The sequence below is a fragment of the Corapipo altera genome, unplaced genomic scaffold (assembly GCF_003945725.1).
Source record: "Corapipo altera isolate COAL_440 unplaced genomic scaffold, ASM394572v1 65, whole genome shotgun sequence".
NCBI lineage: Eukaryota > Metazoa > Chordata > Aves > Passeriformes > Pipridae > Corapipo > Corapipo altera.
The window spans coordinates 2,565,801-2,592,923 of record NW_020884891.1 but is presented as its reverse complement, the minus strand read 5'-3'; the positions used below and the strand labels follow the sequence as shown (position 1 = coordinate 2,592,923).

General features: G+C 35.6%; 1 protein-coding gene across 3 annotated transcripts in view; it reads right to left on the bottom strand.

Annotated features, from left to right (window-relative positions):
• The window catches only part of PCDH11X (protocadherin 11 X-linked), a 461,593-nt gene that overhangs the window by 373,612 nt on the left and 60,858 nt on the right, over positions 1 to 27,123 (bottom strand). Inside the window, exons 3-5 of one of the 3 annotated variants that reach the window (XM_027645324.1) lie at positions 23,099 to 23,146; positions 17,676 to 20,162; positions 7,630 to 11,557 (exon numbers count right to left, since the gene is read on the bottom strand). In XM_027645324.1, coding sequence (XP_027501125.1) covers positions 11,552 to 11,557; positions 17,676 to 20,162; positions 23,099 to 23,146 — 2,541 coding nt within the window. In that variant the 3' untranslated portion in view covers positions 7,630 to 11,551. Of the gene's footprint in view, positions 1 to 7,629; positions 11,558 to 17,675; positions 20,163 to 23,098; positions 23,147 to 27,123 lie in introns of those variants that run through there. The other 2 variants (XM_027645321.1, XM_027645323.1) reach the window with 2 other exon arrangements.

Genomic DNA, 27,123 nt, shown 5'->3' with positions numbered 1-27,123 from the left:
CAGTGTAAGACAATCTTCCACAATCCATCTGGAAGATTACATTCACTTGTGAATTCCCATCACGCAACATTTTTTTGACCAGAAGCAGAATATTCTGTGCCAGCTCCTCACTCTCTGTCCTGAATAACACCCTTAATAAAGTCAGTGTTATACTGACAGATAAAATCAGAAATAAACAGTTAACAACAGACTAATAACCCTCTCCTGTCTTAAAAAGACGGACAGTCATTGAACAATTATATAAAATTAACATAATGCAAATTCTGTTTCATTTGTTCCAATCTGATTTCTTTTCTCATGGAACCCAGTACTTCTGAGATGTATAAATTAAAAGTGACCAGTCAGATACTTTTTCTTCTGGAAATAATTTCCAAAAATATTGAAGAGTTCAAACACTACAGAACTCATTTGGAATAACAGGTTTCTTAGATTTACACACAAGGTTGTGACATCCATTGGTAAAATCTGATTTATTAATTGAATATTCTGTAGCTGAATATGAAAGAACTGAGTCTAATTTTTAAATTATTTTTTGGATCAGATGAGAAGTAACTGAATTCAAGGTTCACATTTCAGCACAAAGTTCTAAACTAAATGCCTACATTAAATACAGATCAACACTCTTGACTTGCAGTCTTTAAACCTGTCTGCTGGCAAATAAAGAATAAGTGGCATTATTCATCAGGATTTTATCTTAAAAGTCCTTTTTGTAGATATATTTGATATTCATTATGATCCTATAACAGCCTCTGGATCTCAAATGTTATCAAACACTTGCAGAATCTTTTCATCTTAATAATACAAAAGTAGACTTTGTGTTCTCAACCCTATTCTTTTCAGATTATCAATATAAAAGGTTTGATTGACATAGGGAGAAGAAAACCAGTTCTGAATAAATCTGAGCTTTTATTTGGGTTGGTTTCACAAGGAGAGAAGGTTATCTATCTGTTATGACATATGTCAGACGACTTCTGGCCGTTATCTGTTTTATAAACCTTTGGATTGTTATTTTCAGGAAAAAGTGTTGGTAGCCTTCAGGTAAGTTCTGCATTTGTGAGTTGGATAAGATACCTTCTCTTTGTCCTTGGGGAAAACTTTCAAGCATTAAAAAATCCACCAAAAAACAAGGTAAAGAGAAAAAAATACGTTTACATTTGCAACTATTCAAGTTGTCATATCAGAGTTACCTGCTATAACTCAGCTATCTCAGTGCTTCAAAATCCTCCTGATCTTTCAAACAAATTTTTATCAAGACATATTTGCAAGCAAGAACTGTGTCCTTTCCAGTGCTTGTGAAGTTTTCCTTCAAGGAAATTTCATTTCACCTCTTCCTCTGATCCATGTACTATCTCCAGAGAGAAAGTAAATTACTTTCCATGAGCCATCAGTTATGTGTAAATATCAAGATCTGCAGGACTTGATAAGTCACCTGCTACTTCATTTCTGTCTATGCCTAAGAAATTTAGAAAACCATGTCAAGTTCAGATGATCCCTCTCCAATGGACAGCAAACCTATGAATGATTCTCCCTGCACAATTTTCCTGTGTAGGTATTGTAAATAAAATTTTCGTTTCATATATGAGAAAGCCTTGCAATTAACCGAGTATTTTTTTTTAGCACAAGGTAAAGAGCTGACTCAATATCTCTTTTTTTGGCTTTTGAATTTTTGCATTTTGAAACATTTAGTGAATGGACAAAATTCTGATTGTATCAATTATCTCTCCATGGGATGTACTTTCAGAGATCGGTGTGCTGCTGCTTATTTGCTTCACTTTCCTATGTAGGCAAATAGGAAAACCAGGAAGTCAATATGAAGCATAAATATTTCATGAGTATACAGGTAGAATATTCCCTGACCAGGTCCTCAGTAGATTTGGGAGCTCAGAGTCATTTAGCCTTGAGTTTTAACATTTTCTCTTTTCTTCATTATAGATAAAGAGAGGTAGTTTATGAATGCAGTTTTACACTACATTTAAATGGAAAATTTAACCAAATATGTCATGTGAGTATTGGTAGGAACTGTATTTCTGGAGTTTTGAGGGATAAAATTATTCTTTCTTCAGAAATTTGGAAGTTTCAATTAAAAGAAGTGAGGAAAACCAGCATATGAAAAAGAACAATAATTTCATTAAGTGATAAGAGATGTCTCAAAAACATTGAATTAGAATCAGCTATTCAACTGCAGAAACATAGAAATATTCTACAGTCAGCCAAAAAAGGCATCTGCAAATTATATCCTACAAATAATCATAAAAATATTTGTTTTCCTTCTGCTTTATATTTTTTCCTGTTTAAATATAAATTAAATATGCCTAATATAATTTTAAAATTTAATGCTTATCCATCCTTTTAAAATATAAATACGGTTATTCCTAAAGGGACTTCAGATGACACAGGGAAGAGTTTTAACACAGAACACATCAACTTACTTTGAAGTTTTCTCCACTTTGCCGCTGAGAAAGAACAAACCCTTGAAACTTTTGATGCGCGAAAATGGATTGTGCGTGATGGTTTTGTTTGTGGGAATGTACAGATTTCACTCAAGTAGTAAATGCCCTCAGAAAACAAAGTTCCAAAGTGGCTTTGTTTTTTTCATGACAAAATTTAGATTCTCTCATCTGTCTCAAGCAGAATGATGTTCTTCACAAGTAAGATTACTGCAGTTCATTGTGTGAAATTCCACAGTTATCATATCCTCATGTTAATTTAATAAAGATTAGCCTTAGCTGCTCTTGAACAGCAGCCAAGCACTAGATTTGTTCTATTTCATTTTATTCATTTATGTGCATCTTGCTACCATCTGGAATAGCAAAAACAAACAGTTCAAGCAGTTAAAGTGTTAAAAAGGGGCAATGAAATAACTAAATATTCTCTTCCAAACCCCCCCTCCTTTACTCTGTTTCTTTCATATCCATTTCAGAAGTCATGTTACCATTTCCTAATTCCTAAAAGACATTCTGTAAGAGGATTGTCAGGACAGATGTTGGAACCCTCACACAACTGAGCACATGCTGTCTTAGCCATGTTCAGTGTTTTAAAGCCAAACTACTGTAACTAATAAATCATGCTTGGGAGTTGAAAGTAGATAATTGCACCACTGTACATCTTGTGTACAGGAAGCATCAAGACTTTTTCCCCTCCAATTACATCTACCTGGTTTAATTGTTATTGACAGAATTATTCTGTCATTTCTGTCTGCTTTTAATATCCAACTTTCATGATAAGTTTCTGAAAAGGTTTGATTCACTCATTAGTTTGTGAGTAAAACAATCAAGACTGTATCAACTTCTCAGTGTTTTCACTAGAACTAGATGAAATCCAAATGAAATTTCACAACATATTTATAAAATAAAGATGAATACAAAAAGTTAGTGAGGATCTAAGATGTCTGGGATACTATTCTTTTGTCCAAGAAACACAGATACGTAATTGGAAAAAAAAAAACAAATGAACAAAAAAAGAATGATTGATCTGCTTAATGACTTGTATTCAAAACAGACTTGGCTGGATTTTCTTTAAGGTCCACTCCAAAAGATTTCCCTGGTACTCAAGTATTTCACAGCAATCTGTAAGGTTTGTCTCTTCCAGCAGACATTACACACCAGGGAAATTTCAATTAAGATAAGGAAAAACTTCTCATCATGGGGTTAATTGCAGGGGAACTAGTGTTTCAGAAATGTTTTGGAATCTCCACCTTTAGACATATCCAGAAATCAACCATATCCAGAGAAAACTGATCTAAATCAGCCTAATTCTGAGTATCAGGATTGGACCAGGTAACTTTCACAGGTCCCTTTGAACCTGAATTATTCTATTATTCCATAACCTGTAATATTTAAGAATTCCAATATAACAAATAGGTATATATTCTGTGACCCACCAACATCTCCTAAATGATTAGATACATTTACAAGGATATTTATACATGTGGTACTAATTCCTTTTGTTGTTATCAGTGCTTTTGTCAAACATCAAGTTGACACAATATCAAGTATAAACCTTGTACATGCCTGGATTCTTATACAAAAAACCCAAACCCCATAGGTTCAATATATTAATATAAAAATAGGAAAACATATCAATAAAACAACCTGAACCTGCTATTAGAGAGCAGAAAACAAGAATCTCAATGTTAGACCATACACATCTTCTTTTACACCATGAAAGAACAAAGGTAGTATCTGATGAACAGGACATGAAGCAACTTGAGTTAGAAACTGGCCAAAGGAATAACACACAGTAGTGGTCTTTCAATAAAGCTGATGAAGAAAGGGAATTGAATCAGCAGACATCATTTAACAGAAATTCCTTCCCAACTTCAGCCCTACAACTTTCTTAAAATGCACTCACCAGATACCTAGAAGTTAATCTCTTTGATTTAATAAATTTGATGGAATTGTCCAGCCTCATGTTTCCAAAATCAGTAGGTTTGATGATTGTCCCATGTGTACGTAAACACCAATCTGTTTATCCATGTTTTTTCATTAGCCACAGTGTCACTGTTAGATTAAAAATCTACTTCAGGCTGTTCACAAGTGCATTCAGCCATGCTGCTAAACAGCAAGAAATATAATCAAATACTGCCTTATAAAATAATTTGAAATGTTTTAGAAAATTACCTTCTTTTTTCCTATGTATATTCCTATGTATAAGCTTCTTACAATGTATAAAATAAGAATTAAAAAACTAAGTATTCAGTGATTCTAATAGGACATGCTTCTGAAAAGTATTAGATACCTGTATTTGGCAGAACAGCTTCCTGCTATTTTGAACAAGAAAAAGAAAAAAAAAAAGATTTTCTTGCAGGATTTGTGGTAAATCCATTGTTCCCACTCAGTTTTAGAAAATATTATAGATCAAGGTGACTCAGCATGGACTGTGGAGCAGTGAATACAACAATGCTGATCACTGCTGATAATAACAATATCAGACATGCCTTTACGAGTGGCAGCAGCTCTTAGTTGCAGCTCTCACTGAGTTTCAAGTTTAACACGAGTTGGGAGAAACATTTCTGGTATAAATTGTAGAGGTTTGGGCTTCTAACTTTGAAATCAATAACAATCAAAATCTCAGCAGGCTGTAGAAGTTGCTGCCTCCCTTCTGCTAAGCTTGAGAACATAATCCAATGTTTTCCTCCCCTCTTGAAGTTTAGTTTACAAATATACTTATCTAAACAGAAAAGCACTTTCCCAGCATCAGTTTGATTCACTGATGTGTTAGCTACTGACAGTTTTATGTCAACCACTCCCAAAAGCAAAGACCTTTGAATAGAGAAGACAGAAGGTAGAAAATACTTTTGCTTTCAATAGTGCATAATTCTAAATAGCTCTATCTATATGTTTACATAGCTGTAATAACTAGGTACTTGCTTTTAAATTTATTTTAATATATTTCAAGAAATATAATGCAATAAAGCCAGAAGACATTTTATTTTCATACAAAAAAAATATAACTTTACCTCAAGGAAGTTTAAGAATTAAGAAAAAAATATATAATACCAAAACCTTCTTGCACCATCTTCAAGAATTGAAATAGTTTCTTCCATTTAAAACAACAACAACAACAAAACCTTTACCATATGTTTTTCCAAGCTGCATTACTTCTCAAAGGCAGGAACACAAAATCTTTAGCAATCCATAAAAAACAGTCAACAACATAATTAAGATACCTTACCTTTCAATCCAAATAAACTTGATATTAATCACTTTTCAGTTCAGGTATGAGCAAATATCCCTGCATTCACCTACACTCAAAATTAGCAGGCAGCATTCTGCTACTTTTATCCATGATAAAGCCACACCAATCCAATTAAGAAGATATGCACCTGCAAAAGATCTCTGACTTGGCACTTCAGATGTTGATTGATCAATAGCAGATGTTGATTGATCACAATAACAATTACAGACTGAGATCTTGCTTTTCCTTCATCCCTTTCCATCCTAATTCCACCTAAGTCCTGCACATGGTCATGACCTTGGCCATGCAGACCCTGGTAAGGTTGGTTGTTAGACAACCACAAAATTTTGAGTAATTTCCTACTCCTTAAACCCCCTACAAATTCAAAGCAAAGGAGGTTCCAAATTCTATTCATCTGTTTGAAGTAGTTCTGTCTGGGGGTCATTTGGTCATTATCTGAAACACCTGTGTGCCTGGAAAAGACCAGAATTTCTTCACTGTTGTTTTGTTTTTCATAGAAGAGAAGGAGAGAAAGACTATCAGCACATTGATGGTTTAGATACAGATCTAGAAAAAGTATTTTTGTGTGAGAAAGTCTACAATTGGACTCTTTCAGATCCATATTAGTGTCAGTGTGTCAACAGGCCTGTAACTGGTTTGCTATTGATGCATACAGATAAAAGTGAAGGGTTTTAATGCCTACACAATAAAAAGGAGGAAATTCTTTTGAGGAAAGGTCTTAGATTCAAATTTCATGTTGGCCTCTGGTGATCATCTCAAGAGTAAAGTCAAACAACATCACAGCCCAAAAAGAAACAGAGAACATGAGCAGAGAGCAACCATGGACCTCTTCCCTTAGGAGAGAAAGGGTGAAAACCATGGTGAGAAAAAAGACTGAAATTCAGCTGCAATTCAGTAATGGGAAATCAAACTTCATATCTTTGGTATCATCATTCAGTTTTTATTGGAAAGTTACTTGAGCTTGATCGAACACCTTCCTTGGAAATGAAAACACAAATAAATAAAATCTATTTAAAAGATCGCAGAAAGTCAGTAGTACCCCTGAAAAATTCCTCATATCACTTTTATTTGATATACATCTCTGTGCTTAAAAGTAACTGAATTTGACTTACATGTTTCTATTTAAGAAATAAGGCTCACAATTTGGAGAAAAAACAGAAATGTCATTTTTACTACATTTTCAGTGGCAAAATTTAAGAGTATGAATCTATATAATAGAAAAAAAAAGTATTTTAGAATATTGGGAGACAGTATTGGAATGAGTAAAAGTGAACTAGTGAAAGAATCAGGGAACAAAAATTCAAAGCTGTACTTATCAACTTTGTATCCCAGCCTCCAAATCATCAAGACTCACTTTCTTACATATTGAGAACCAGTATGTTCTCAGAAAGGAAGACTAATCTTTCCAAAACTCAAAATAATCTGGCAAATTGAAAACCTTAGTGCTTGGCTGTCTTTCATAGAAAGATATATTGAGTACTGAGATGGGCACATGTCTATAGTTACACTCTGTGTAATATATAATGTCTACAAGCTTTACTAATTGAATGTGTGATAAATGTGTATATGCACCCTCAAGGTCTTTATATACACATGCAAACAGAATATATACACGGATATATAAACACTCACACATGCATGGAAACACTATTAGAAGTTGTGTAACTCTTGGAAATCCTGCTTAGACCAGATTTCTTTGAAAAAAAGGTAGACAAAAGAAATGTACTGCTAAAGATATTGAGGCTTTGAAAGAAGCATATTTCTTCAGATGTACTCTCAATCTTACTGGTAATCTGTGTGGTAAAGTTATTTAATAGTCATAACTACTGTGAAAAATATCAGTTTCTGTATAGATTTGATGGTGTGCATGCATTAAGCAAATAGACTGGAGGTGTATTTAAAAACAGTGCTTCTTGAGAAGGTATACAAATATAATCTTCAAATAAAATTTATTTTAGAAATAGATAAATAAGACATAAAAGGAACAGTGCTCAGTAATTCAATATGAAAGCAAAAATATATATTAAAATTATTTGTTAAAAAGATTTTACAAATAATACTTAAGACCAGGATATACCATAAATATATGTTTTATGGTAAAATGGAAAATCACCGAAAATGTGTAACAAAAAAACCCTGCAGCATTACAGTTTATGTTAAAAATATAATTCTATTTACATCACAAACCAGCTTTGTTCCTGACAGCACTCTGCTGCCCTTCAGAAGTCCCCCACTCAATTAAATTTAGAAGGATTTAAATCCCCCAAAGTCCAAGCTGTTTTCTGATATGACAGGCAGTTCTCACACAAACTGCCACAGTTTTTCCTGGGAGTGACTCCCTGGCTATCAGGTGTTTGAGGTCAGTGGTGTGGAGCTTTGGTAGACACACATCCCAGCGAAATCCAGGCATTGCCAACGTGGCACTGGATGCACAACAGCACATCTGGGAGCCAGCTCTGGCTGCTGGCCTTGGAGGGCTAAAAGCAGCAGTGTGATCAGTCTACTCTGTAAAACTGGTAGTAAACAAAGGAGTTCTCTCTTTGCTGAGACAACTGGAACCAAGCAAAAGTACACTCTGGGGCACTGACACTGACCTGTCTGATTTATCTGGTAATGCACACCACACAAAGGGTGAATTTCTTGAGGAGTTTACTGAGATAACTGGAATATTACAGTCTGAAGCACAATAAAATAACTTACTAATATTCCAAAGAAAATATATTGTGTTTTCAATTTCAAAAGCAACATTGGGTCAACTCAGTGATTTTTACTTTTAAGTTACTCTGACTTCTATACAGTCAGAAAACAGTATTTCTGTAGGTGAAAATATTTGGGAAATGGTTTTGAAACACATACACCTAACTTTGACTCAGGATGCTAATACTATTTAAAAAAAATAGAAATTTTTGACTGGCCTTCATCATAGAAAAGTGTAGAAATTGATGTTCAGCACACAGACATATTTGGTCAGTACACATTAAGCTTTCACGAGACTTCCATGAACCCATTCAACCAACAGGAGGAAAATGAGCTCTGAAGAAGTTTTATATGACTCTATGAAAAAATGACTTTTTAAAACATGATACTTAAATGCAAGAAAACAAAAATTGAAACAGAGAAAACCCCTGAAACTGAATGACTTAAGAGGTTTCTGGTTTTCCCTTAGTGCATTTGGAGGGTGATTATATTTGGTTGTGCTGACTCATGACAGAACCAGAGAAGTGAGATTACTGATTTGAACCAATAATCCATATGATGTACCTTTGATTTACTTCATGTAACTTTTGCAAATTTTCAAATCATCCTAGATTCTTTTATAAATATTTATTGGTAGACTAGAATGATAGGACCAGTGTAATACTAAGAAAAAAGTTAGAACTCCAGCAAAAGAACTAGAAACTTCATGAAGTATATTATCCTCTGAAAGCACATGACTGGCACAGCTGGTTCAAGAAAGGTACTTATCAAAGGTTCTCTTCATACTCAGCGTAAGAAAATAGGCACTTCTAGAGAGTGTGCAGTCCTAAGATCAAAATAACCTCCTATAGTCTATCTATGCCTTTCACCACCAGAGAAAAAACTGAGGGCAACTGTATTTTCACTTGATATAACTAAATTACACACTTGAGGTTAGACCAGATTAACCTAGTCAGGAATCTCCACTCTGTATCTCCTGATTTAAAAAAAAAACAAAACAAGTTTCAATGTAAGCATTGAAACTATTTTGTGCTTCTCCTATTCAAACATTGATCTTATGTATAGGAGTTTTCTTGTCATGGAAATCCAACCTAACCCTCATAAGAACAGAAACTCAAAGATTCAAAGAAAAAAACAGAAGCTCAAAGTGTGTAAAATCACATGGTCTTCCTGACAAACAACTCTACAAGGCCAAAGGGTTATCATTCATAAATATCATTGAATGCTTCACCCATCTACAAAGCACCTACACAAACAACTGGAACAACAATAGACAGGACCAATCTTTGATACACTAAACACTTCTGGAATGTGCCATGTTCCTCGCTGTGTTAGGAATGAACTTTCAACTGGCTGAATTGTGGCACTGAGTCAATAAATATCACTACTGTATGTCTAACCACTGAAAGTGTTGGGGTTTTTAGTTTGAAGCATAAATGCTGCAAGGCTATGATAAAACGGAACAGCAAAACTGTCTTACAGATACATGAACTTCTTCCCAAGAAAATGATTTCATTATTGGAAATTAAAGATTTTCTGTAACAGTCATAGCTATAATTATGCAATACAATATGCTAAATTACAATACGTACTTCATTATTAATAGAATTTATTTTACAGATCAAATAGCCAAATACACATTTTTTGAAAGAGCCAGATAGCAAACGTGGAGCAAACTATAGGCAACAGTCATGGTAGACATTCTGCAGTCCAAGAACTGAGGCAACGTGATTATTAAGTACAAGCCTATAAATATCTTTACATCAAACATACAGTAATGTGTAAGAATTCCATGTTGTAGTCTAATTCATGAATCATTAATAATTTTTTCTTTAAAAGAAAGTTATATATACTGTATACATCCCAGTTAAAAGCAGTGTTTGTATTTCATTTTATTCTAGCAAACTAATATTACATGTCTTCATATAAGTGCAGAAAACAGGGTTCTTTATACTCCTTTGCTTCCTAAGAGACTTTGCATTGCATATGAAATTTAATATTATAGATGATACATATTAAGCATTACTCCCTAAAATGTGAGGCAATATACAAGAACTTGCAACCAACCTGCAAACAAAGCTATGATACTCGAATTTTATTTTTTAAATGAGCCGTGCTAAAAAACAAATTACAATGTAAAAAAACTTTAATTTAGAAAAAAGATTGACGATATAGAGGGATAATTTGGAAAAAAAAAAACAACAGTAGGCCATTTTTACCCCCCAGTAACAGTGGTAAAATTATGTATGCTATTTCCTATTTTATGACACTGAAAACCAAGTCACTGAATTTATGACTTCTTTTTTTTTAATTAAAAATACTTTAAAAGGTTAAATGTTTGGCACCTGTTACACAGACATTATGCAGACTTCAGCAAGCAAAATGCAAATTAAATTTTCTTTTTAAAAGTTATGTGAATGCTTTCTAGTTACTTAAAAGATGACCATTTATTACAAAATGTGCATAAGAAAGCAGGAAGTACCTGTTTTTCACTACTACTATTGTGCCTATAAAATGAGAAAGCAGTGACTTGATCAATTCTATTTATGATCAATAGCAGCAATATAATTATTAAAAATATTATGGAATAGATATAAATAACACTTAATTCTTAACATGTATAATGGTGCTATAAGTGACAACAACTCATTTGTTTTTCTTTTAAATGCAGGGAGTATAAAGAACTTTACATTCTCTTTTAAACATATGAATAAAATTTATTGCTCCCTTTTAATATATTTATAGAAACAAAATTCCTAATTGTTTCAACTAAAATAAATAAAGAAAAAAACCTGGGACAAGAAGATGATTGCAAGCAAAATAAATTTACCATAATCACCAACTGTGAAGAAGGATGGGTCACATTACTTTTTTTCTTAGCAAAACTACGTTATAGAACACTATAGCACAACGTACTAAAATTTCTTTGTCTTTTCTTTTTTTTAAAAAATTCTTGCCCTTGATACCTTTCAGTAGGGCAGCTTGAACAGTTCATCGTCACTTCCAAACCCCTCTGGAGATCAGACGATAAATGTCTTCGGCAATCAGAGACAGGACAAAGGGCTTTCTCGTGCTATTTCCTTGTTTTCATATTTGCTGGCTTAACATCATTGTGTACACGTACGACTTCAGTACATAACATCAGCTGCGATGGCGTTCAGAGCTGGCAAACAGAGAAACAGCATGAGAAAAGCCCTTTCCTGCAGCATTTTCCCCATAAATTGTCAAGTTTGTTCTCCAAGTTTCTAACCACTGCACGGTCTGAGATGTGCTGAGCTACTGAGATTCTAAGTAACCGACCTTTTTTGGTGCGCGCGTGTTTTCAGCTTTCTAAGCACAAGCAAAGATCTGCACACATCTACATACACATGGCAAAAAGGCTGGAGCAGAAGGAGCCACACAAATAGCTTCTACACAATTATTCTAAGTTTCTTACTAAATTTTTTTCTTTACCAACTCAAACCCCAAAGTGCTGTTGCAAGATTAGGGCCGTCAGAAGACTACTGTGCTACCTAGAACATGTTCTACAGGTTTTTTGTAGACTTCATTCAAAAGCATCATTCCTAAAACCATAAAACACTTTTTCATTTGAAGAATTATTTTGCATCTTTTATCTATATTTATCATCAGCGGAGTTAGTCCTAAAAATTCACAGAAATTAAGCCATTCTGATCAATCATTTCACAGAAAAGAAAGCACTGTCAATACCACAGCCACCAACACACCAGCCACTCACTGGTCAGGAAATTGCTGTCAAGTGCAGAGTATTGAGTGCAATACCTTCTGGGAGAAAACAGGAAAATAAACAAGTGTGAAAATTAAACCACAGTCAAATCAGGCTTCATCGCTGGCTATAAGACATTTCAAATAACACAACTAGGTCACAAGGAGAAAAGAGTAAACTTTTCAGTTATTCCACTGAAAAAAATACGCAAAATGCACTTAATATTTGAAAAATTTTGTTACTACTACCCCAAGGCAAGCAGCTACTGGAGAAAGAGTTGTGTGTCATTCTAGCTTACATAAAAATCACTCAGTTATTAATGCTGGAACTTCATCTACCAACTTCAGCATAAACTCAGTCAATGAGTTCTCTACTGGGGGGAAAAAAGTACCTATCATATTCAAAATATTTCATTTTTTCCTTACATTTTTTTTTGTGCTCTGTTTTTACCTTCTCCTATGAGGCAAAGGGGACACTTTAACTGTACAGACACTTTTCTTCTTGCTTTTCTAGTGAAAAATATTAAAAGAACAACTCTGAAAAGTTTCTTCCAAGTCTTACACAGAGGAAAAGCATTTTCTTGACCAGTTTTACTTCAGTAGTGATGCACATTTAAATAACTGGTCTCTAACTTCCAACTCACAGACTTTGATTTATACTTCAGTCAGAAATCTCTTCTCCAGATGCAAATTTCAGGTTTTTTTCTGAAATGTGTATACATGGCAGCAGATCAGAATTACCAGCAAAATTACCAGTCAGAAAGTTAAGATAAAATAATGAGAATATTTAGGATCATAGTAATCAATTTTGAAATGGCTCTTAGGAAGGGCTTATACCAACAGCTATGCAGGTGATATTTAGAAGAAAATGTTTTTTGAGCATAATTGACTCTGTATCTGTCAATGCAAAATACCAGTGTTATGTCAATAGCCTTTAACATCCCAGAAGCATCAGCCCTGCCTCCTGATGATTACAGGATACTGAATTAAATTCACTAGTCTCACTGTTATTACACAAAACAATAAATCCTGCAGCTAAAGATTCGCAGAACATGTGAGTTTTCAGAGCTATTAGTTTCAGGAACAGTGCAATATTCTTTCAATTCATAGCCTAAGCACACTTTTCTCACAGTGAGTGGGAAGCTATAATGACATTTCACCACATTTTAAATCAGAAAACCAAATACACCATAACTCTAAGCAGGTTTAAGCAGCCAGTGATAGAATCAGAGAATTGACACAGTGGGGCCCTAAAATGCCATGTATTTTAAATGAGGTCTACTTCCCATTCAGATTTCTGTGAGGAATGTAATGTCTGTCTCCAGTCAGCTTCTAAGATAGCAGTTCAGCAGAGACCACTGTGTCATCTGAAATTTCTATTCATAAGTATGGATAAGTTCACAGATAGAATCCTGCCAGCTAAAATCTACTAATGAAGATTTCCATTAGTAAATATGAGAAAAATCAATCTGCATGCCTGTTTCCTTCCTCAGCAACCTCCCAAACATGGTACTAGCAGTGGAACTAAATTAACATACAGACCAGAGTCCAGTGTGAAGCAGGGAGAACCACCAAAACCCCATGGAATCATAGATTTGAGAGCACCATTGCACCTTCCAGCTCTACCAGTGGAAGAGGTGTTGCTTTCCTGGACACTTGCACTTCTTCAATATCACTAAGTCAGAAAAGAGTTGTTCCGAAGTTAAAAGTTTAAAATGAAAAAGCCAAAGATCTCAGGACCCTTCCTGAGTGACCAGGTGTAAATTTTCAAAGATTTCTCCTGTTCCTGTAGTATGCACTGTACTATTTCCAAATGAAAAGAACACCTGAAATAGCATTAATTTAAAGAAAGAGACAAGAATAAGGAGAATGTATGGAAAGTTTTAATGAATCTTGGTACCTATATCTTCTTTGAACCAAGCTGCCACAGATAATGCTGTGCTCTATAATTATGTATGTTTTGACTAGACAGGCTTTTCAATTTTCTGAACGCTGATTTAAGTACTTGAGCAAAGATTTCAGATTTTGAAATTGTGTCACATGAAAACTGGACTGGAAAAAACCTCCTCTCCCTTGTTTTCATCATCACTGTGCAAATGCAAAGAGAATTCGAAGATTTGTATCACTATGGAATACTTCAATCAGTTTGCTCCCACTGCGGTAAAGGTCAGAAATAACTGATCTTTTAAAAAGCTTGCAGACCAATAAACTATAAAGGTGTTGTTTCTCACCAAAGAAATACGTATTTCTATGAGTCCCACAACTAATAAAACAATGGAAATCTGATGACAGAGAAAGTCAGTTTGAATTTTATAAGACTCTAGATATCTTAGTTTGAAAAACCTTATTATGAATAAGTCCCTTTACAGTTTATTACTTGGTAAAACTTCTTTAAAAGAATTATCTCTATCCCAAAAGAAAGTATGCTACTCTAAAGGTCTATTGTATTAGTATTTATTAATTCCTACTGGGTAACTTCAAAATAATATCAGTGCCTCTACCCCTTGTCCTTCCTCACAAATACAGCAGAAGCTTGACCTCTCTCTTAGGGGTTATTGCATTAAGACCATACTTTTCCCTCTTCAGTTTCCTGTAGTTCCTGATTCAATAGGTCCTCAGCTGCTTCAGGAGTCTCCAATTCCTTCTCCATAAAAATTTCAGCTGTGGCACTGCTGCATTTACTTGCCCACAGGACCACTAACAAGATATTTTGGGGTTTTTAGTAGAAAAACCTTTCCATCTTTGCTTTCATGCTTTTTGAGTACAACTGTTATAATGACTTTCTGTCATTTTATAGATCACTTAGACAAATTTAGCAGCAAAGTAAAGACATAATTTCCCTTCTTTAAAGACCTGAATCAATACCATTCAGACAGACACAAAATTTAGAGCTTCGGAAGAAAACATATATTTTTAGATGTAACTCAATATCATTTCAAATATCTGAGTAGAAAGTCTTGCATGGACAAAACTAACAACAGTTCAGATGTGTAGTCTGCTGATATCAGCCCCCACTAGAAACTGAAGAGATACTTCATAGTGAATGGAACCTTCTTTAGGCTCCTTCAGAGAACCTTTGGCTTGTAAAAGGGCTGCATTATGGTAATTGTTAACATTAAAGTACAATATTTTCTCTCAGGTCTTATTTTCACTTTTCAAACTGGCACATCACCCTTTTTAACTGAACTTACTATCCTTTAGTTCTCCAGTTTGTCCTACAATTTTCTGAAAATTCAGAGAGTGCATGACACAAAATCATCATTAACCATAAATATCCTGTTGATCTCCAAGGCTGAAGGGTGGCAGGACAGCACAACAGCTGGAACACTGTGCCACAAGCTTATTTTTATTTGTATTTGTTTCTTTTTTCTTTACTGGCTGACAGTGACAACTCTCCATTAACCTGTCCTGAGTCACCATCTATAACCCCACAGGAGATAAAACTATCCAGACTACAACATACAGAGCCAGGTTAGGAGAAAGATTGGCTTTTAAAAGATCCTTTGAGGTTTAAGAAATTCTTTACTTGTTTTTACTTATCACAAAATACAATTTTCATTTTGTCACAGTCCAACAGAAAAGATTTCCTCTAATGGACTCTCTTGCCCAATTTATGTAAATAAATGCATTAATGAAATTACTTTTATTTAAATAATAAAAAATTAAATTCCTGTGTCTAATAGTAAATGTTGTTTCCAAATTAGTGGAAAGCCGTTGATAGTGATTAGTTACACTTTCTCAACAAGGTGATCACTTTCATGCAGAAAAGAATAGCTGTAATTTTAGCCAAATCAGAAAAAATGGTAACATTAATCTCTTTTCTTATATATTCAGCATATCACACTAAGCATGTCAGGTACAACTATAGGGAGATAAGCTAATATCAGGTACTGAGTATTAAAAAAGCACAGTTCTATTCTGCTTTTCAAGATAGGAAGCCCCTGTCATAGACCTTCAAGGTACAGATAAAAGAAAATGCTCTTTTCCCCAGCCAACTTCGGCAGAAGAGAATTGCTTTCCATTCCCCTTTCTAGGTTCTTACTAACACAGGAGGAACTCTGAGAATCATGAGCTTGCTTTCTTTGTTAGCAGCATTACTGCACCACAAAGTGTCTTTCAGCAGACAATGGCAGAATAACGCAGAACTTGGCTCACAGGAACTATTCCAAAACTCCACTGAAAAATCACTAAGATCAGGCCTCCAGGAATGTTGAAAACAGGATCACCCTCCTCAGAGTTAGGGGAGTTCAAACAGATGAACAAACTGGCAAGAAGCTTTTCTAATGTGTAGTGTAAATTAATACATTCAAATAACTTTAATAAAAAATAACTCACATCTTAAATGCTATACATAGTGATATAGACTATCACACAGATTTGTGTTGGTAAAAGGAACAAAGTAGAATAAAATAAAAAAACATATCCTGAAATTTTCAAAGACATTATGACTGCTCTGAATGAGCAGCTTTTTCTATGCATGTTGTTATCACTGTGGTTGCAATAAAACAAAGCCCCCAGAACAAAATCAAAACCTCAGCTGGAGCAAAAAATCTAACAGACTTAGTCATTCTGAGGATATGTTACAAAGCAATAATGTTAAAATATATTATCAGTAATACAATAAACTATCCTGAAATATGTTTCTTTAATGATTAATTCCTTGACCAATTAAAGTTTAACTAGAAGATTATTTTCACTGAAAACTTTGAGATACTTGTGAAGAAAGAGAAGTAAACAGAAAAACAGAGAACTTTACTAAACTGCTTAGAATATGGATAGATTCTATTTCCAGCAACTTAAAGCCTTTCTGTAGGGTCTTGAAGAATAAAAGATACTTTGGTCCTCAATTTAGTTTTCATTTTAAGCTGACAATTCATTAGACATTTCCTTTGTTGCACTGAATTTCTGAGAAGCTAATACCTGGTTTATCAGGCAGAGCAGCAAATAAGTGCGAGCAATTATGCTGATGCTTCTAATTTTTTCCTAACTTTGCCTGTCAACTGTGTCATTCTACCAGATTTTAAGTATGAGTCTGGTCTGAAAATGGCACTGAAACTCTCAGAGGAAAATCCTTGCCTGCTTTCAAGAGACCTTGAAGTAAAGCGATGCCCAAATGAAGGCTGCAATTCCAGACTCCATTAATATTAAGAACCACTTATCAGATCCTGTAAAGCTTTATTGCCTTCCACCTGGCCTAGATTACTTTGATCCTTGAGTACACCATGCTGCAGAGGACAGCACCACAACCCCTTCCTGCCTGACAGAGCTGCTCCAGGTCCGGCAGTGAAGCAGGAAGTGCCATGCTGCCATCTGCAGTCAGGATACCCACCAGAGGAATCACTCCCTGCTTGACGGCCTCACAGCCAACATTCCTTTGCTTATTGTTCTCGTCCTTATCCCTGAGGAATCTCAAATTGTTTACTGTACAATGCCTCGACCGAACATGAACTCTCAAAGTTTTAATCCTTGCAGAAGAACTTATTTTGCAGCAATTCGAGCTGGAGTTGTAGGAATGGTAAAGTGAGAAGGAGGAAGAAAGCACCTTAAAATTCCATTACCTGTCTGGTGTGTATGGGGCCTGGGGTCTTGAAGCCTCCTTGACAGCTGCATTCAGAAACACTGTAAGGGTCCGAGCTGCTTGATGAGCACTTGGAAAGCGAGTCACAGCCCACCACAAAGGTGTTATCTAGAGGCAATTCCTGAATGACATGGTGCTTCTTGGGGGGTACAGGAGTCTCGGGTTTAATTTGAAAGGTAGGCTGCGGAGAAGCAGACTTGTAATGCTTTGCTAAATCTGGGCTATCAGGCTTAAATGTGGTTGGTGTGGTGGCCCAGTTATATTTTCCCATAGTCTGTTCTTCTAGCTCTACGGGAATGTCTAAAGTGCCATTTATGTGCTCGTGGCCAGGATCATCAGGCTTAGATTCTTCAATAGTCACAAAGTTGAGGAGAAGACTCTTTGGAGAGCGCTTCTTCTTCTTCTTCTTTTTCTTGATCTGCCTATTCTCTTGGTTTGGGGAAACCCATTCACCACTCTGCTTGTTTTTCTGGACAACCTTGTGCCTGGGCGTCTGGCGGCACCGGACTAAAGCGGTAACAAAAATTACCAGAATAACTGTCATGGTGCCTGCAATAATGGCAATGATGATCTTGACATAATCGTTGGTCTGGGGGGTTATCTCACCATCCCCAATGTTCTGGCCCACGGGAGTTTCCATGTTCCTGCGCACTAACTCTTGCACGTAGGAGCTGTTGGTGACTGTCTCATTCACAAACAGATGCACAAGAGCTATTGTATAAAGAGACTCCGGCTGCCCCAGGTCATTGACTTTTATCACCAGTCTGTGCAAGCCATGATCTGATGTAATTACCTTCTCTTTCAAAGTAATATTGCCTGTTAATTGGTCAATTGTAAACAAGCCCCTGGAGTTCCCACCTATGATGCTATAGCGGAGCTCCGCGTTCATTCCCGTGTCATTATCAACTGCAAAGACTTTAGTAACTACAGACCCCGGGCTGGCTGATGTTGGAACCAACTCATAGGAATAATTGGATGAAGGAATAACAAAAACAGGCCTGTTATCATTTACATCAACAACATTGATGGTCACTTTGGCAGTTGAGGAACGCTGCAGTCTTCCTCCATCCACAGCTTTCACCTGGAAAGTATATGACCCCTGCTGTTCCCTATCAAAGGTAATATTAGGTCTTATTACACCAGTAAGTGGATCTATAATGAAATTATCTCTACCATTTAAGATAGAGAGAGTGACTGCAGCATTTTCTCCCGCATCAGCATCTGTAACTGTGATAAGCCCCACCGTGCCATACATGGGTAGGTTTTCTGGCACATAGAAATTATATTCATTATGTGTGAAAGCTGGGCTGTTATCATTCTGGTCCAGGACTGACACTGTCACGGTAGCATTGGTCTGCAAAGGTGGCATCCCATTATCCTTAGCAAGCACAGTGAAAGAGTACCTGTCTTGCTTTTCTCTGTCCAACTTTCTCACTGCTGTCAGAATTCCTGTTCGGCGGTCAAGGTTGAAAATAGGGGGTGCATCTGAACCCAGGATGTAGCTGATCTCAGCATTCCGCCCGCTGTCAGCATCAGTAGCACTTATCTTGGTCAGCTGAGTACCAGGAGCATTGTTCTCGGGGATGGAAAGGCCTATGATAGGCTGTGTAAAAACTGGGGCGTTGTCATTCTCATCTTTAATTTTGATCAGGAGCATTGCAGACTGGTTTAAGGGAGGTTTCCCTGAATCTGAAGCCACTATTTTAATGGCATATTCCCGTGTTGCTTCATAGTCTAGAAACGTGGCTGTCTCCAGGAGAAACTGATTATCAAACACTGGCTTTAGCCTAAAAGGAACATCATGATCTGTAAAACAAGTAACTTTTCCATTCTGATCAGCATCCTTGTCCATTACTGTTATCAATGCTATTTTTGTATTAAGGGGAGCCTTCTCAGACAAAAGCACTGTCCCATTCACTGGATTGATGATGTATCTCGTGTCTATCGATGGGACATTGTCATTAATATCTGTGACATTAACAGTCACTGTTGCTCTTGATGGAGTTGAACTGCCATCACTTGCCAAAACAGTTAATTTGTGTACAGGAGATTCCTCCCTGTCCAGGGGTTCCCTTATAGTGATGAGGCCAGTGGTGTTATCGATGGCAAACAGCCTTTTGGCCAAACTGGATATCTGATTGCTGAAATAGAAGTGGATTTGTGCATTTGAGCCCAGGTCTGCATCAGTGGCGTGGAGCTGAGAAACAGAGGTGCCCACAGGAGCATTTTCGGGAACACTGACTTCGATGTCGTTCTCTTTGAACACCGGGCGGTTGTCGTTCACATCGGTCACTGTGACCTGCAGGATGGCAGTGCTGGACCTTGGAGGGCTTCCACCATCTTCTACTTTTATTTTCATCACATAGGTATCCTTCTGCTCCCTATCCAGGATCTGCTGGACAATCAGTTGAGGCCACTTATCTCCCTCGGGTGTCTCAGTTATATCAAGACCAAATACATTTTGACCCTACAAGACACAGAAAGAACATACTTTAGCTTGATGGTATATTTAAATGGAAAAACATCTCATTTTTGTTTCTGAAATTGTCATGGAATATATATTTATACATATGGGAAAATACATTTGTATAGTTACCTTTATTTTGCAATATCTGATTTGCTTTAAGCTCTGGAGCCTTAAGAAAGTTTCAGAGCAAATATGACAATAAACAGATACATTAGAAAAAGGGGGAAAGGTGGTGGGTGGTAATGGGGTGTTTGGGGTTTTTATGCAGTTTCTCTATTTCTACAGAAAAGTTATTAAATTCCTGGACAGATGTAATTCAGTTTCTCTATTGTATGAGTGAGTGCAGAGATGAGGAATGAAGCCACTGGAGGACCTACACCAATATTTAATTTCAAGGAAACCAACAAAGATAAAGGGACTGTTCCTCTGTGGAGCAAGTCTGGACATGATCTAAAACCGTTAGCATAAAAACCCCAACACCATCGTTGAAAAAGGGCTTACTGCATAATTCAGGTGTTAGATGGCATAGACAAAACTAAGGCATAACAGTTTATTAGAAATGTGTTTAAAAACTCACTAAAACTATTTCTGTATTCATCATTGCATATTTTATATTTACTGTGAAAATTACAATCCCAGTGAGAAAAGAAGATTTATTTCCATTTCAAAACATGTCACAGAACTGTGAGATCAATTTGAAAATAATCAATATTTTCATGGGGTTTGTTGAACACCTCTGGAATTGTGCCCAAATGCTACATGTATTGCACAAACATAGCTTTTTTAAAACACTAGTGTTGACAAATCTGCTAAAATCAATATCGGAATCTAGAACTAAATTCCCTCTTCTTTTGTCTCTTCAGACAAACAGGCATTAAGAATATCAGAATTATCATTTCTTCTCACATCTCACCCTTCAGAGGAAGAAATGATGCAAAAGCAGTTTCTAACCATCTTCCACAAGGACAGAGCTAGAATGCAAATGACTAAATCTGAACATATGGGATGACCAGAACAAAGAAATTAAAGATAAAATTATGGACTAATTAGAATTTTCTTTTTAGGTGTCATATTTGTAATAATGAACCAGCGAGCCCATTCTGGTTCTTTCTTTACATATTGTGCTTGTCTTTCACCTTCACTGCTGTAACTGTCATAGAATCATAGATAGTTTGGGCTGGAAGGAACCTTAAACATCATCTCATTCCAACCCCCTGCCAGGGGCAGGAACACCCTCCACTAGACCAGGTTCAGTGCTCGAAGCTGTTGTGTTCTAAGAACAAAGCAAAAGAAAATGTTCCCAAGAGTGCAAGGTTCCTGATTTCTCATTACTTGTAAAGGATTTGTATTCACTGTATCTCGCTACCCACTATTAAATGAATGCATTTATAGCTTCTACACACTCCTATGTAAGGATATACTCTATCATTGATTTGTTTTCTCAAAGCCAGAATTTGACCCTACATGAGTAATCATTTATTTCATGGGAAAGAACTATTCACCCACATATCAAAAATTGCTGTGCCACTTGCACAGAATTTGTGACTACAATAAGTTGCAACTAGGGACAGTATAAAGTGAACTGGAACACATTTTGAAGCAATAAAACAAATACAGTTTGGGCTGCTTTAGCAGCAGGCATGAAAATATAAGCCCTGCAAATTGTTTCCAAATCAAGATATACATTTTGAACCAATTAGGGTGAATTTTAGAATCGTAATTCTATGCTGATCTCCATGAAGGTAGAGTATGAGTTTCCACCTCATATTCAACCTGGCAAGTAGTTATTTGAAATAAATTTCATAATTACTGAGAAATTCTAAATTATATACTCTATGTTTTAACGTAGATTTCAGGGGGGAAAAAACTAACAGAAGTCACAGTAAAAACAACCTGTCAGCTCTCTTTTACTTCTTTATTTGTACTCAAGTTGACAGATGGCACTGATTATTCTGTCATTAGATCCCACAACTACAACAAACACTTCATACAGACTTCCAATACATGTGGTCCTACATCTGCATACCCATCTCTGCTTTTCTTATCAAGTATGGGAAAGGTATTTTTCATTATAGCATATTAATTTGATATAAAATATCATGCTTTGGTTTCCGCATCAGTAGCAAAAAGCTACTGGAGAAACAAAAAAGAATGCAAAGATCTCTCCCAAGTTCATTATTAACACTTGAATAATTTTCTATGGAAGAAAATATTATCCATGAGTATTTCTTCCTATTCATTACAGGTTTACATACCTTTTTAAACGATAAAAATATATTACAGAGAAGTAGACTTTCTCTTAATGCAAGTAAGCTTATTTCACATTGTTTAAGGGATAATTTAACAAACCCATTTTCTGAGAATAGATATTTCTCACATTCTGAATATTCAAAAAAAAGAAACATTCAAGAAATACATTTTTAAGATTATAAATATCTAATTCTCTCCCTCATGAGCAAAGAAATTGAGAGTTAAAACAAGAAACATGAAGAAAAACCTTGATGATTAAATTCTTGATGTTGAAGTAAATGGCTCTATCATCCTTAAAACCTCAGTAAAGTTAAAATTTCCATTAGGATCAGATTTCTATTTGGACTGAACTGTACCTCCACCACCACATTATCCCAGTGATCTTAAGGATTTGTTCACAGTGGGAAGGGTACGAGTCCATAGGAGAAGCATAAGATATAATTAATAGTTATTGGCCATTAAAATGACTGGTAGAAATAATCTGCTACATCAATGTCTCCAGCACGACAGAAGGATGGGAGTGAGAAATAAAAAAGCTTTAAAGAGGTTCTGGCCCTGATCACAAGATTCTTCATCAGGGCAATGAAGACCTCTGTTACCTTATTCCATTTTCATAACATCCTTTTTAGTGACTTTACATACACAGCCTCTCAGATAATGAAACCTTCTTGTTGAACACTCCCTACCTGATCATTTGTAATGGATCCAAATGTCCTTTTCGGAGCTGTTTTTGGCTGTCATGTAAATAAAAAATTAAGAGAATATTTTAAAAATTGTAACATTTAGGTAGTTTCATATACACATAATCAACGACACATGGACACGTAGTGTGACTAAAAACTAGAAGAGCTTCTAGTACTACAGACAGGACTGTATGTGACAAAGTGCACCACAAGTCTACACATAGATATATCACAGTATTTCACCACAGTGTTTTGTTTAATCTGTGGGGTACTGACTACCTGGATGTTGGCGAGAAGAATGGGAAAAAAGAGCAGCTTCTGGTTAATGCTGATAACAGTGACACGGTCTGCTGTGTTCAAAACACCTTATGAACTTACACTTGCAGACCAGTAAGTTGATAGAACTCAGTAATTTCTCAAAGAAATAGGGAAGGGAAAGAACATTGTGCTAAATAACCACACAAAACTGACTGTGATACAAAGTACTCAAATTAAGAAAAGCTACTAGTGATTATTTCTTAAAACATACAAATGATGTATTTGTATATAATAATTATCCATTGTTAACTGACAAAGAGGAGAACAACAGTCTTCAATCTTTATTCAAAAGAATATTCTGAACTTTTAGAGAAAAACACAAGAGCAAAGACAGCTCATTGTTTTGTGTCTACAGCTTCACTCTATACTTATTATCAATACTTCTCTTCATGTACTGTAAATAACAAACACATCATATGATGTGTGTCTTTAGTTCACCTGAATCTGAAACCGAAGGGAAGGGCCAGACAACATGCAAATCTCAAACTTTTGCTAAAGTTCTGTGAATTTCAATGAATATTGCAACAACCTAGAAGTACACATTTATTACATTGCAACAACATTCTTCAGAGAAAAAAAAAGGAAGAAAAATATTATAATATCAGCTTCTTATTAGAAAGTAAATTAGTAATGCATTAAAGTAACCACTTAAGAAAAACACCTTCTGCTGAAATGTAGTTTTGTTTGTTCAAAGGGCCCTAAAATCTTTTCAGAAAGTTCAGATAATAATGTATGTTTGCCTACTTCTAGTTATTTCAGATGTAGCAACACAGGAAACCTTTGCAGGTCTTCTGCAAAACTACAAGATAGGTCCCAGACACTTTTTCCTTCTCTGTTTTTGTCAAGTCATATGGAACTGCTCTGTAATTGTGCTGTTATATTAGCAAAGAAAAAAGTATAGCAGCATAATTTCAGTTCTTAATGCTGAAATCTGGCCCAGTTGTATGATGGACAACATTTTTAATAAAAGTTGAAAATTAAACTTGCATTTTCCTTTCAAAGGTAATACTTTGGATGTGAAATTGTGAGTTCCTAAAGCTGAGTCAAAAGCTTAAACACAAAATATTCTACATGACAGGCAGTAATGGATCTATGTTTCTATAATGGGTGCATAGTAACACACTCAGATCAAAACTATTGTATTGTAGCTAAAGGTTCTTTATCTTCTATTACTTACACAGTGTGTAATTTACTGTCCATGTTGGACAGCTGCCCTGCATAAAGACTCCACAGTCGGTGCTCTCATGATATCCCACATCTTACAACCCAAAGTCACTTGAAATATGTGTTACTAGTACTGGCAGTCAGTCACCTCGTGAACTGAGTGGCAGAACTTCAAGGGAGAAAAAGAAAATTACAAAGGTAAGAAAAGTTTATAACGCAAACCTCAGCAGATGCAAAGTTGCTTACAGATTTGAAACATTCTCTTTGTCAAAGAAGCTACAGCCTTTTCATCTGTAAGCCAAGATTTCTATGACTTTTGGTAATTTATGGTTTTCTGTCAGTGTCATGCACTGTTTCAATCGGTTTGCTTTGAAGTAAGCAAAAGCTTATATTGGAATAAACAGAACTTAAAGGTCCAGATCAGCTACAAAAATAGGAATGGAAGCTTCCAATTATGCATAAACATAAAGGGGATTTTGTACATTTGGAATCCTAATTAGCTCTGTTCCTACGTTAAAATTAAGGATGCTGGTAATAACCAGCATTGTCTATATCATAACTTGCTTCTTTTCCACCTGCAATTCTATAAGAGCTTCCACAAATGCAAAACACTGCCAACAATCTCCTCTCCATGTACACAACCCCATACAAAACTGTACTTGTCCTGTGAAGCAGGCAGCAAGCAAAACACTGGAGATGGGATCAATAGAACACAAGGATAATAATGAACCATTTCATACTGGAAAGGAACAGTAAAAAGTACAACATGGAATGAAGAAGCAGACAATCAATGCATCTAATACTGATTCTCTGAAAAAGAAGAAAAAAGGGCTATGGAGTTTACCTGCACAGGAAATTACTTCTTTATGTTACTGTAACAAAACTTAAACAGTTCTAACAATCACATTGCTCCTCAAGCCTTTAAGATGATTTGACTCTTTCTGCAAAGAGTCCCTTTGAATCTTGTTGTATTCTAAACACTGTGAACTTTATTTTCTAAGATAGATAGATATAAGATAGAGATGATTTTTTTTTTTCTAAGGTGGAATATTTTTGCATCCTACTCAATTCCTGACATTTAGTTGTGGAATGTGTTTATTTGATCATGTTCACCTTCACTGAGGAAAAACAATTAGACAGTGAATACCATATTTTTAATATGTTTACTTTTTTGCTGCCCTAATTTCTCCAGTCTACACTTAAGCAAACCTGAAAGTCCATACTTAAAAAAGTGTTAATATTTTTAATCTACAAGTTCTACAGGTAAGAGAACAGGAAGAGCTGGAAAGTAGCAAAACACATACACTTCACATTTTCAAGACAACACCAAGTTTCATGACTAACTCTTTTTCCATATTACAGCTCTGGTCTCTGAAATGCTGTTTCAAGTTGAGTTGTTTTTTTTATAATGAAATCTAATTTCTCTTTTGAAAAATGGATTGCAATTAAAAACAAACAAACAAATCCAAAATCTAAAAGAAAACAGAAACCTTAAGCTTCTCTTTTAATAAAAATTAATTTCATCTACCTTTGCAAACTGGGGTAGGAGTAATGGTGTATCCACATTACTTCAAGAACCTGACATAAAATTACCAAGATAATTGCTTTCAAAAAAACTGGGCCATTCTTGAGAAGTTTTGCACAATGCACTGTAGACACACAATTATATATTTCAGAAAAATATGCAGCTGCACCCCAAAACTTTAAGGAATCTATGTTCACAATTCTCTTGCTACATAAAGAGTAAGAGTACAGTAACTAAAGATAGGCAATTGAAGTACAGAGACATTTTATCGATTGTCCAAGGCTTGCAGCATGTCTGAAAAAGGTAATCACTTCTGAATTACCAATCATGTTTAAAGTTAAACCGTAGAACGTTAAAGTTTGTAAGAGAAACTTTAGAATTTTAAACTTCAAGCTAAGTTCTCTCATTTAGAGATACAGATACTTTGACCAAAACAAGAGACGTCAATAGCAGCTGGTAACAACCAGGGAGATAACCTCCCCTCTTAATCTCCTCTTTTATAGTTGTTCAGAAATGTTCACAGACATTCTATTGAACAAAAACCTACATTTTCAATAAACCTGAGGGGACACAGATTCAGGTATGAAATATGTTTGAGCTTTGCCCTGAATTCCCATGATAAAGCTCCAGATACCTGACTTGCCCTTCAGTATGTTTCTGTCTTTGGAGTTCCAGTATAGATCCATAATGAAGAAAAAAAATTAGGATTTATGTGAGGCAACAATATATTCCACAAGTGAATGTTTGCATTATATCTGTGTGACAACTACATATTTGCTCAATTTCCTAGCTGAGAACAGCAACAGGCACCGAACTGAGTGTCTCTGAAAAAGAGAAATAAATGAGCACAAGTCTCTAATGCAGCATTGTGCCTTTGGAGGGAAGCACTAACAATTCTGTATTGCTGCTCACAACAGCTCCTAAATCACAACCTCATTTGGCCTCGACAGCCAAACAAGGTCTCTGAGGCTCCCAGTGGCACATTTTGGCGCTCTCAGGCGGACACTGCCAGGGTGTTGGT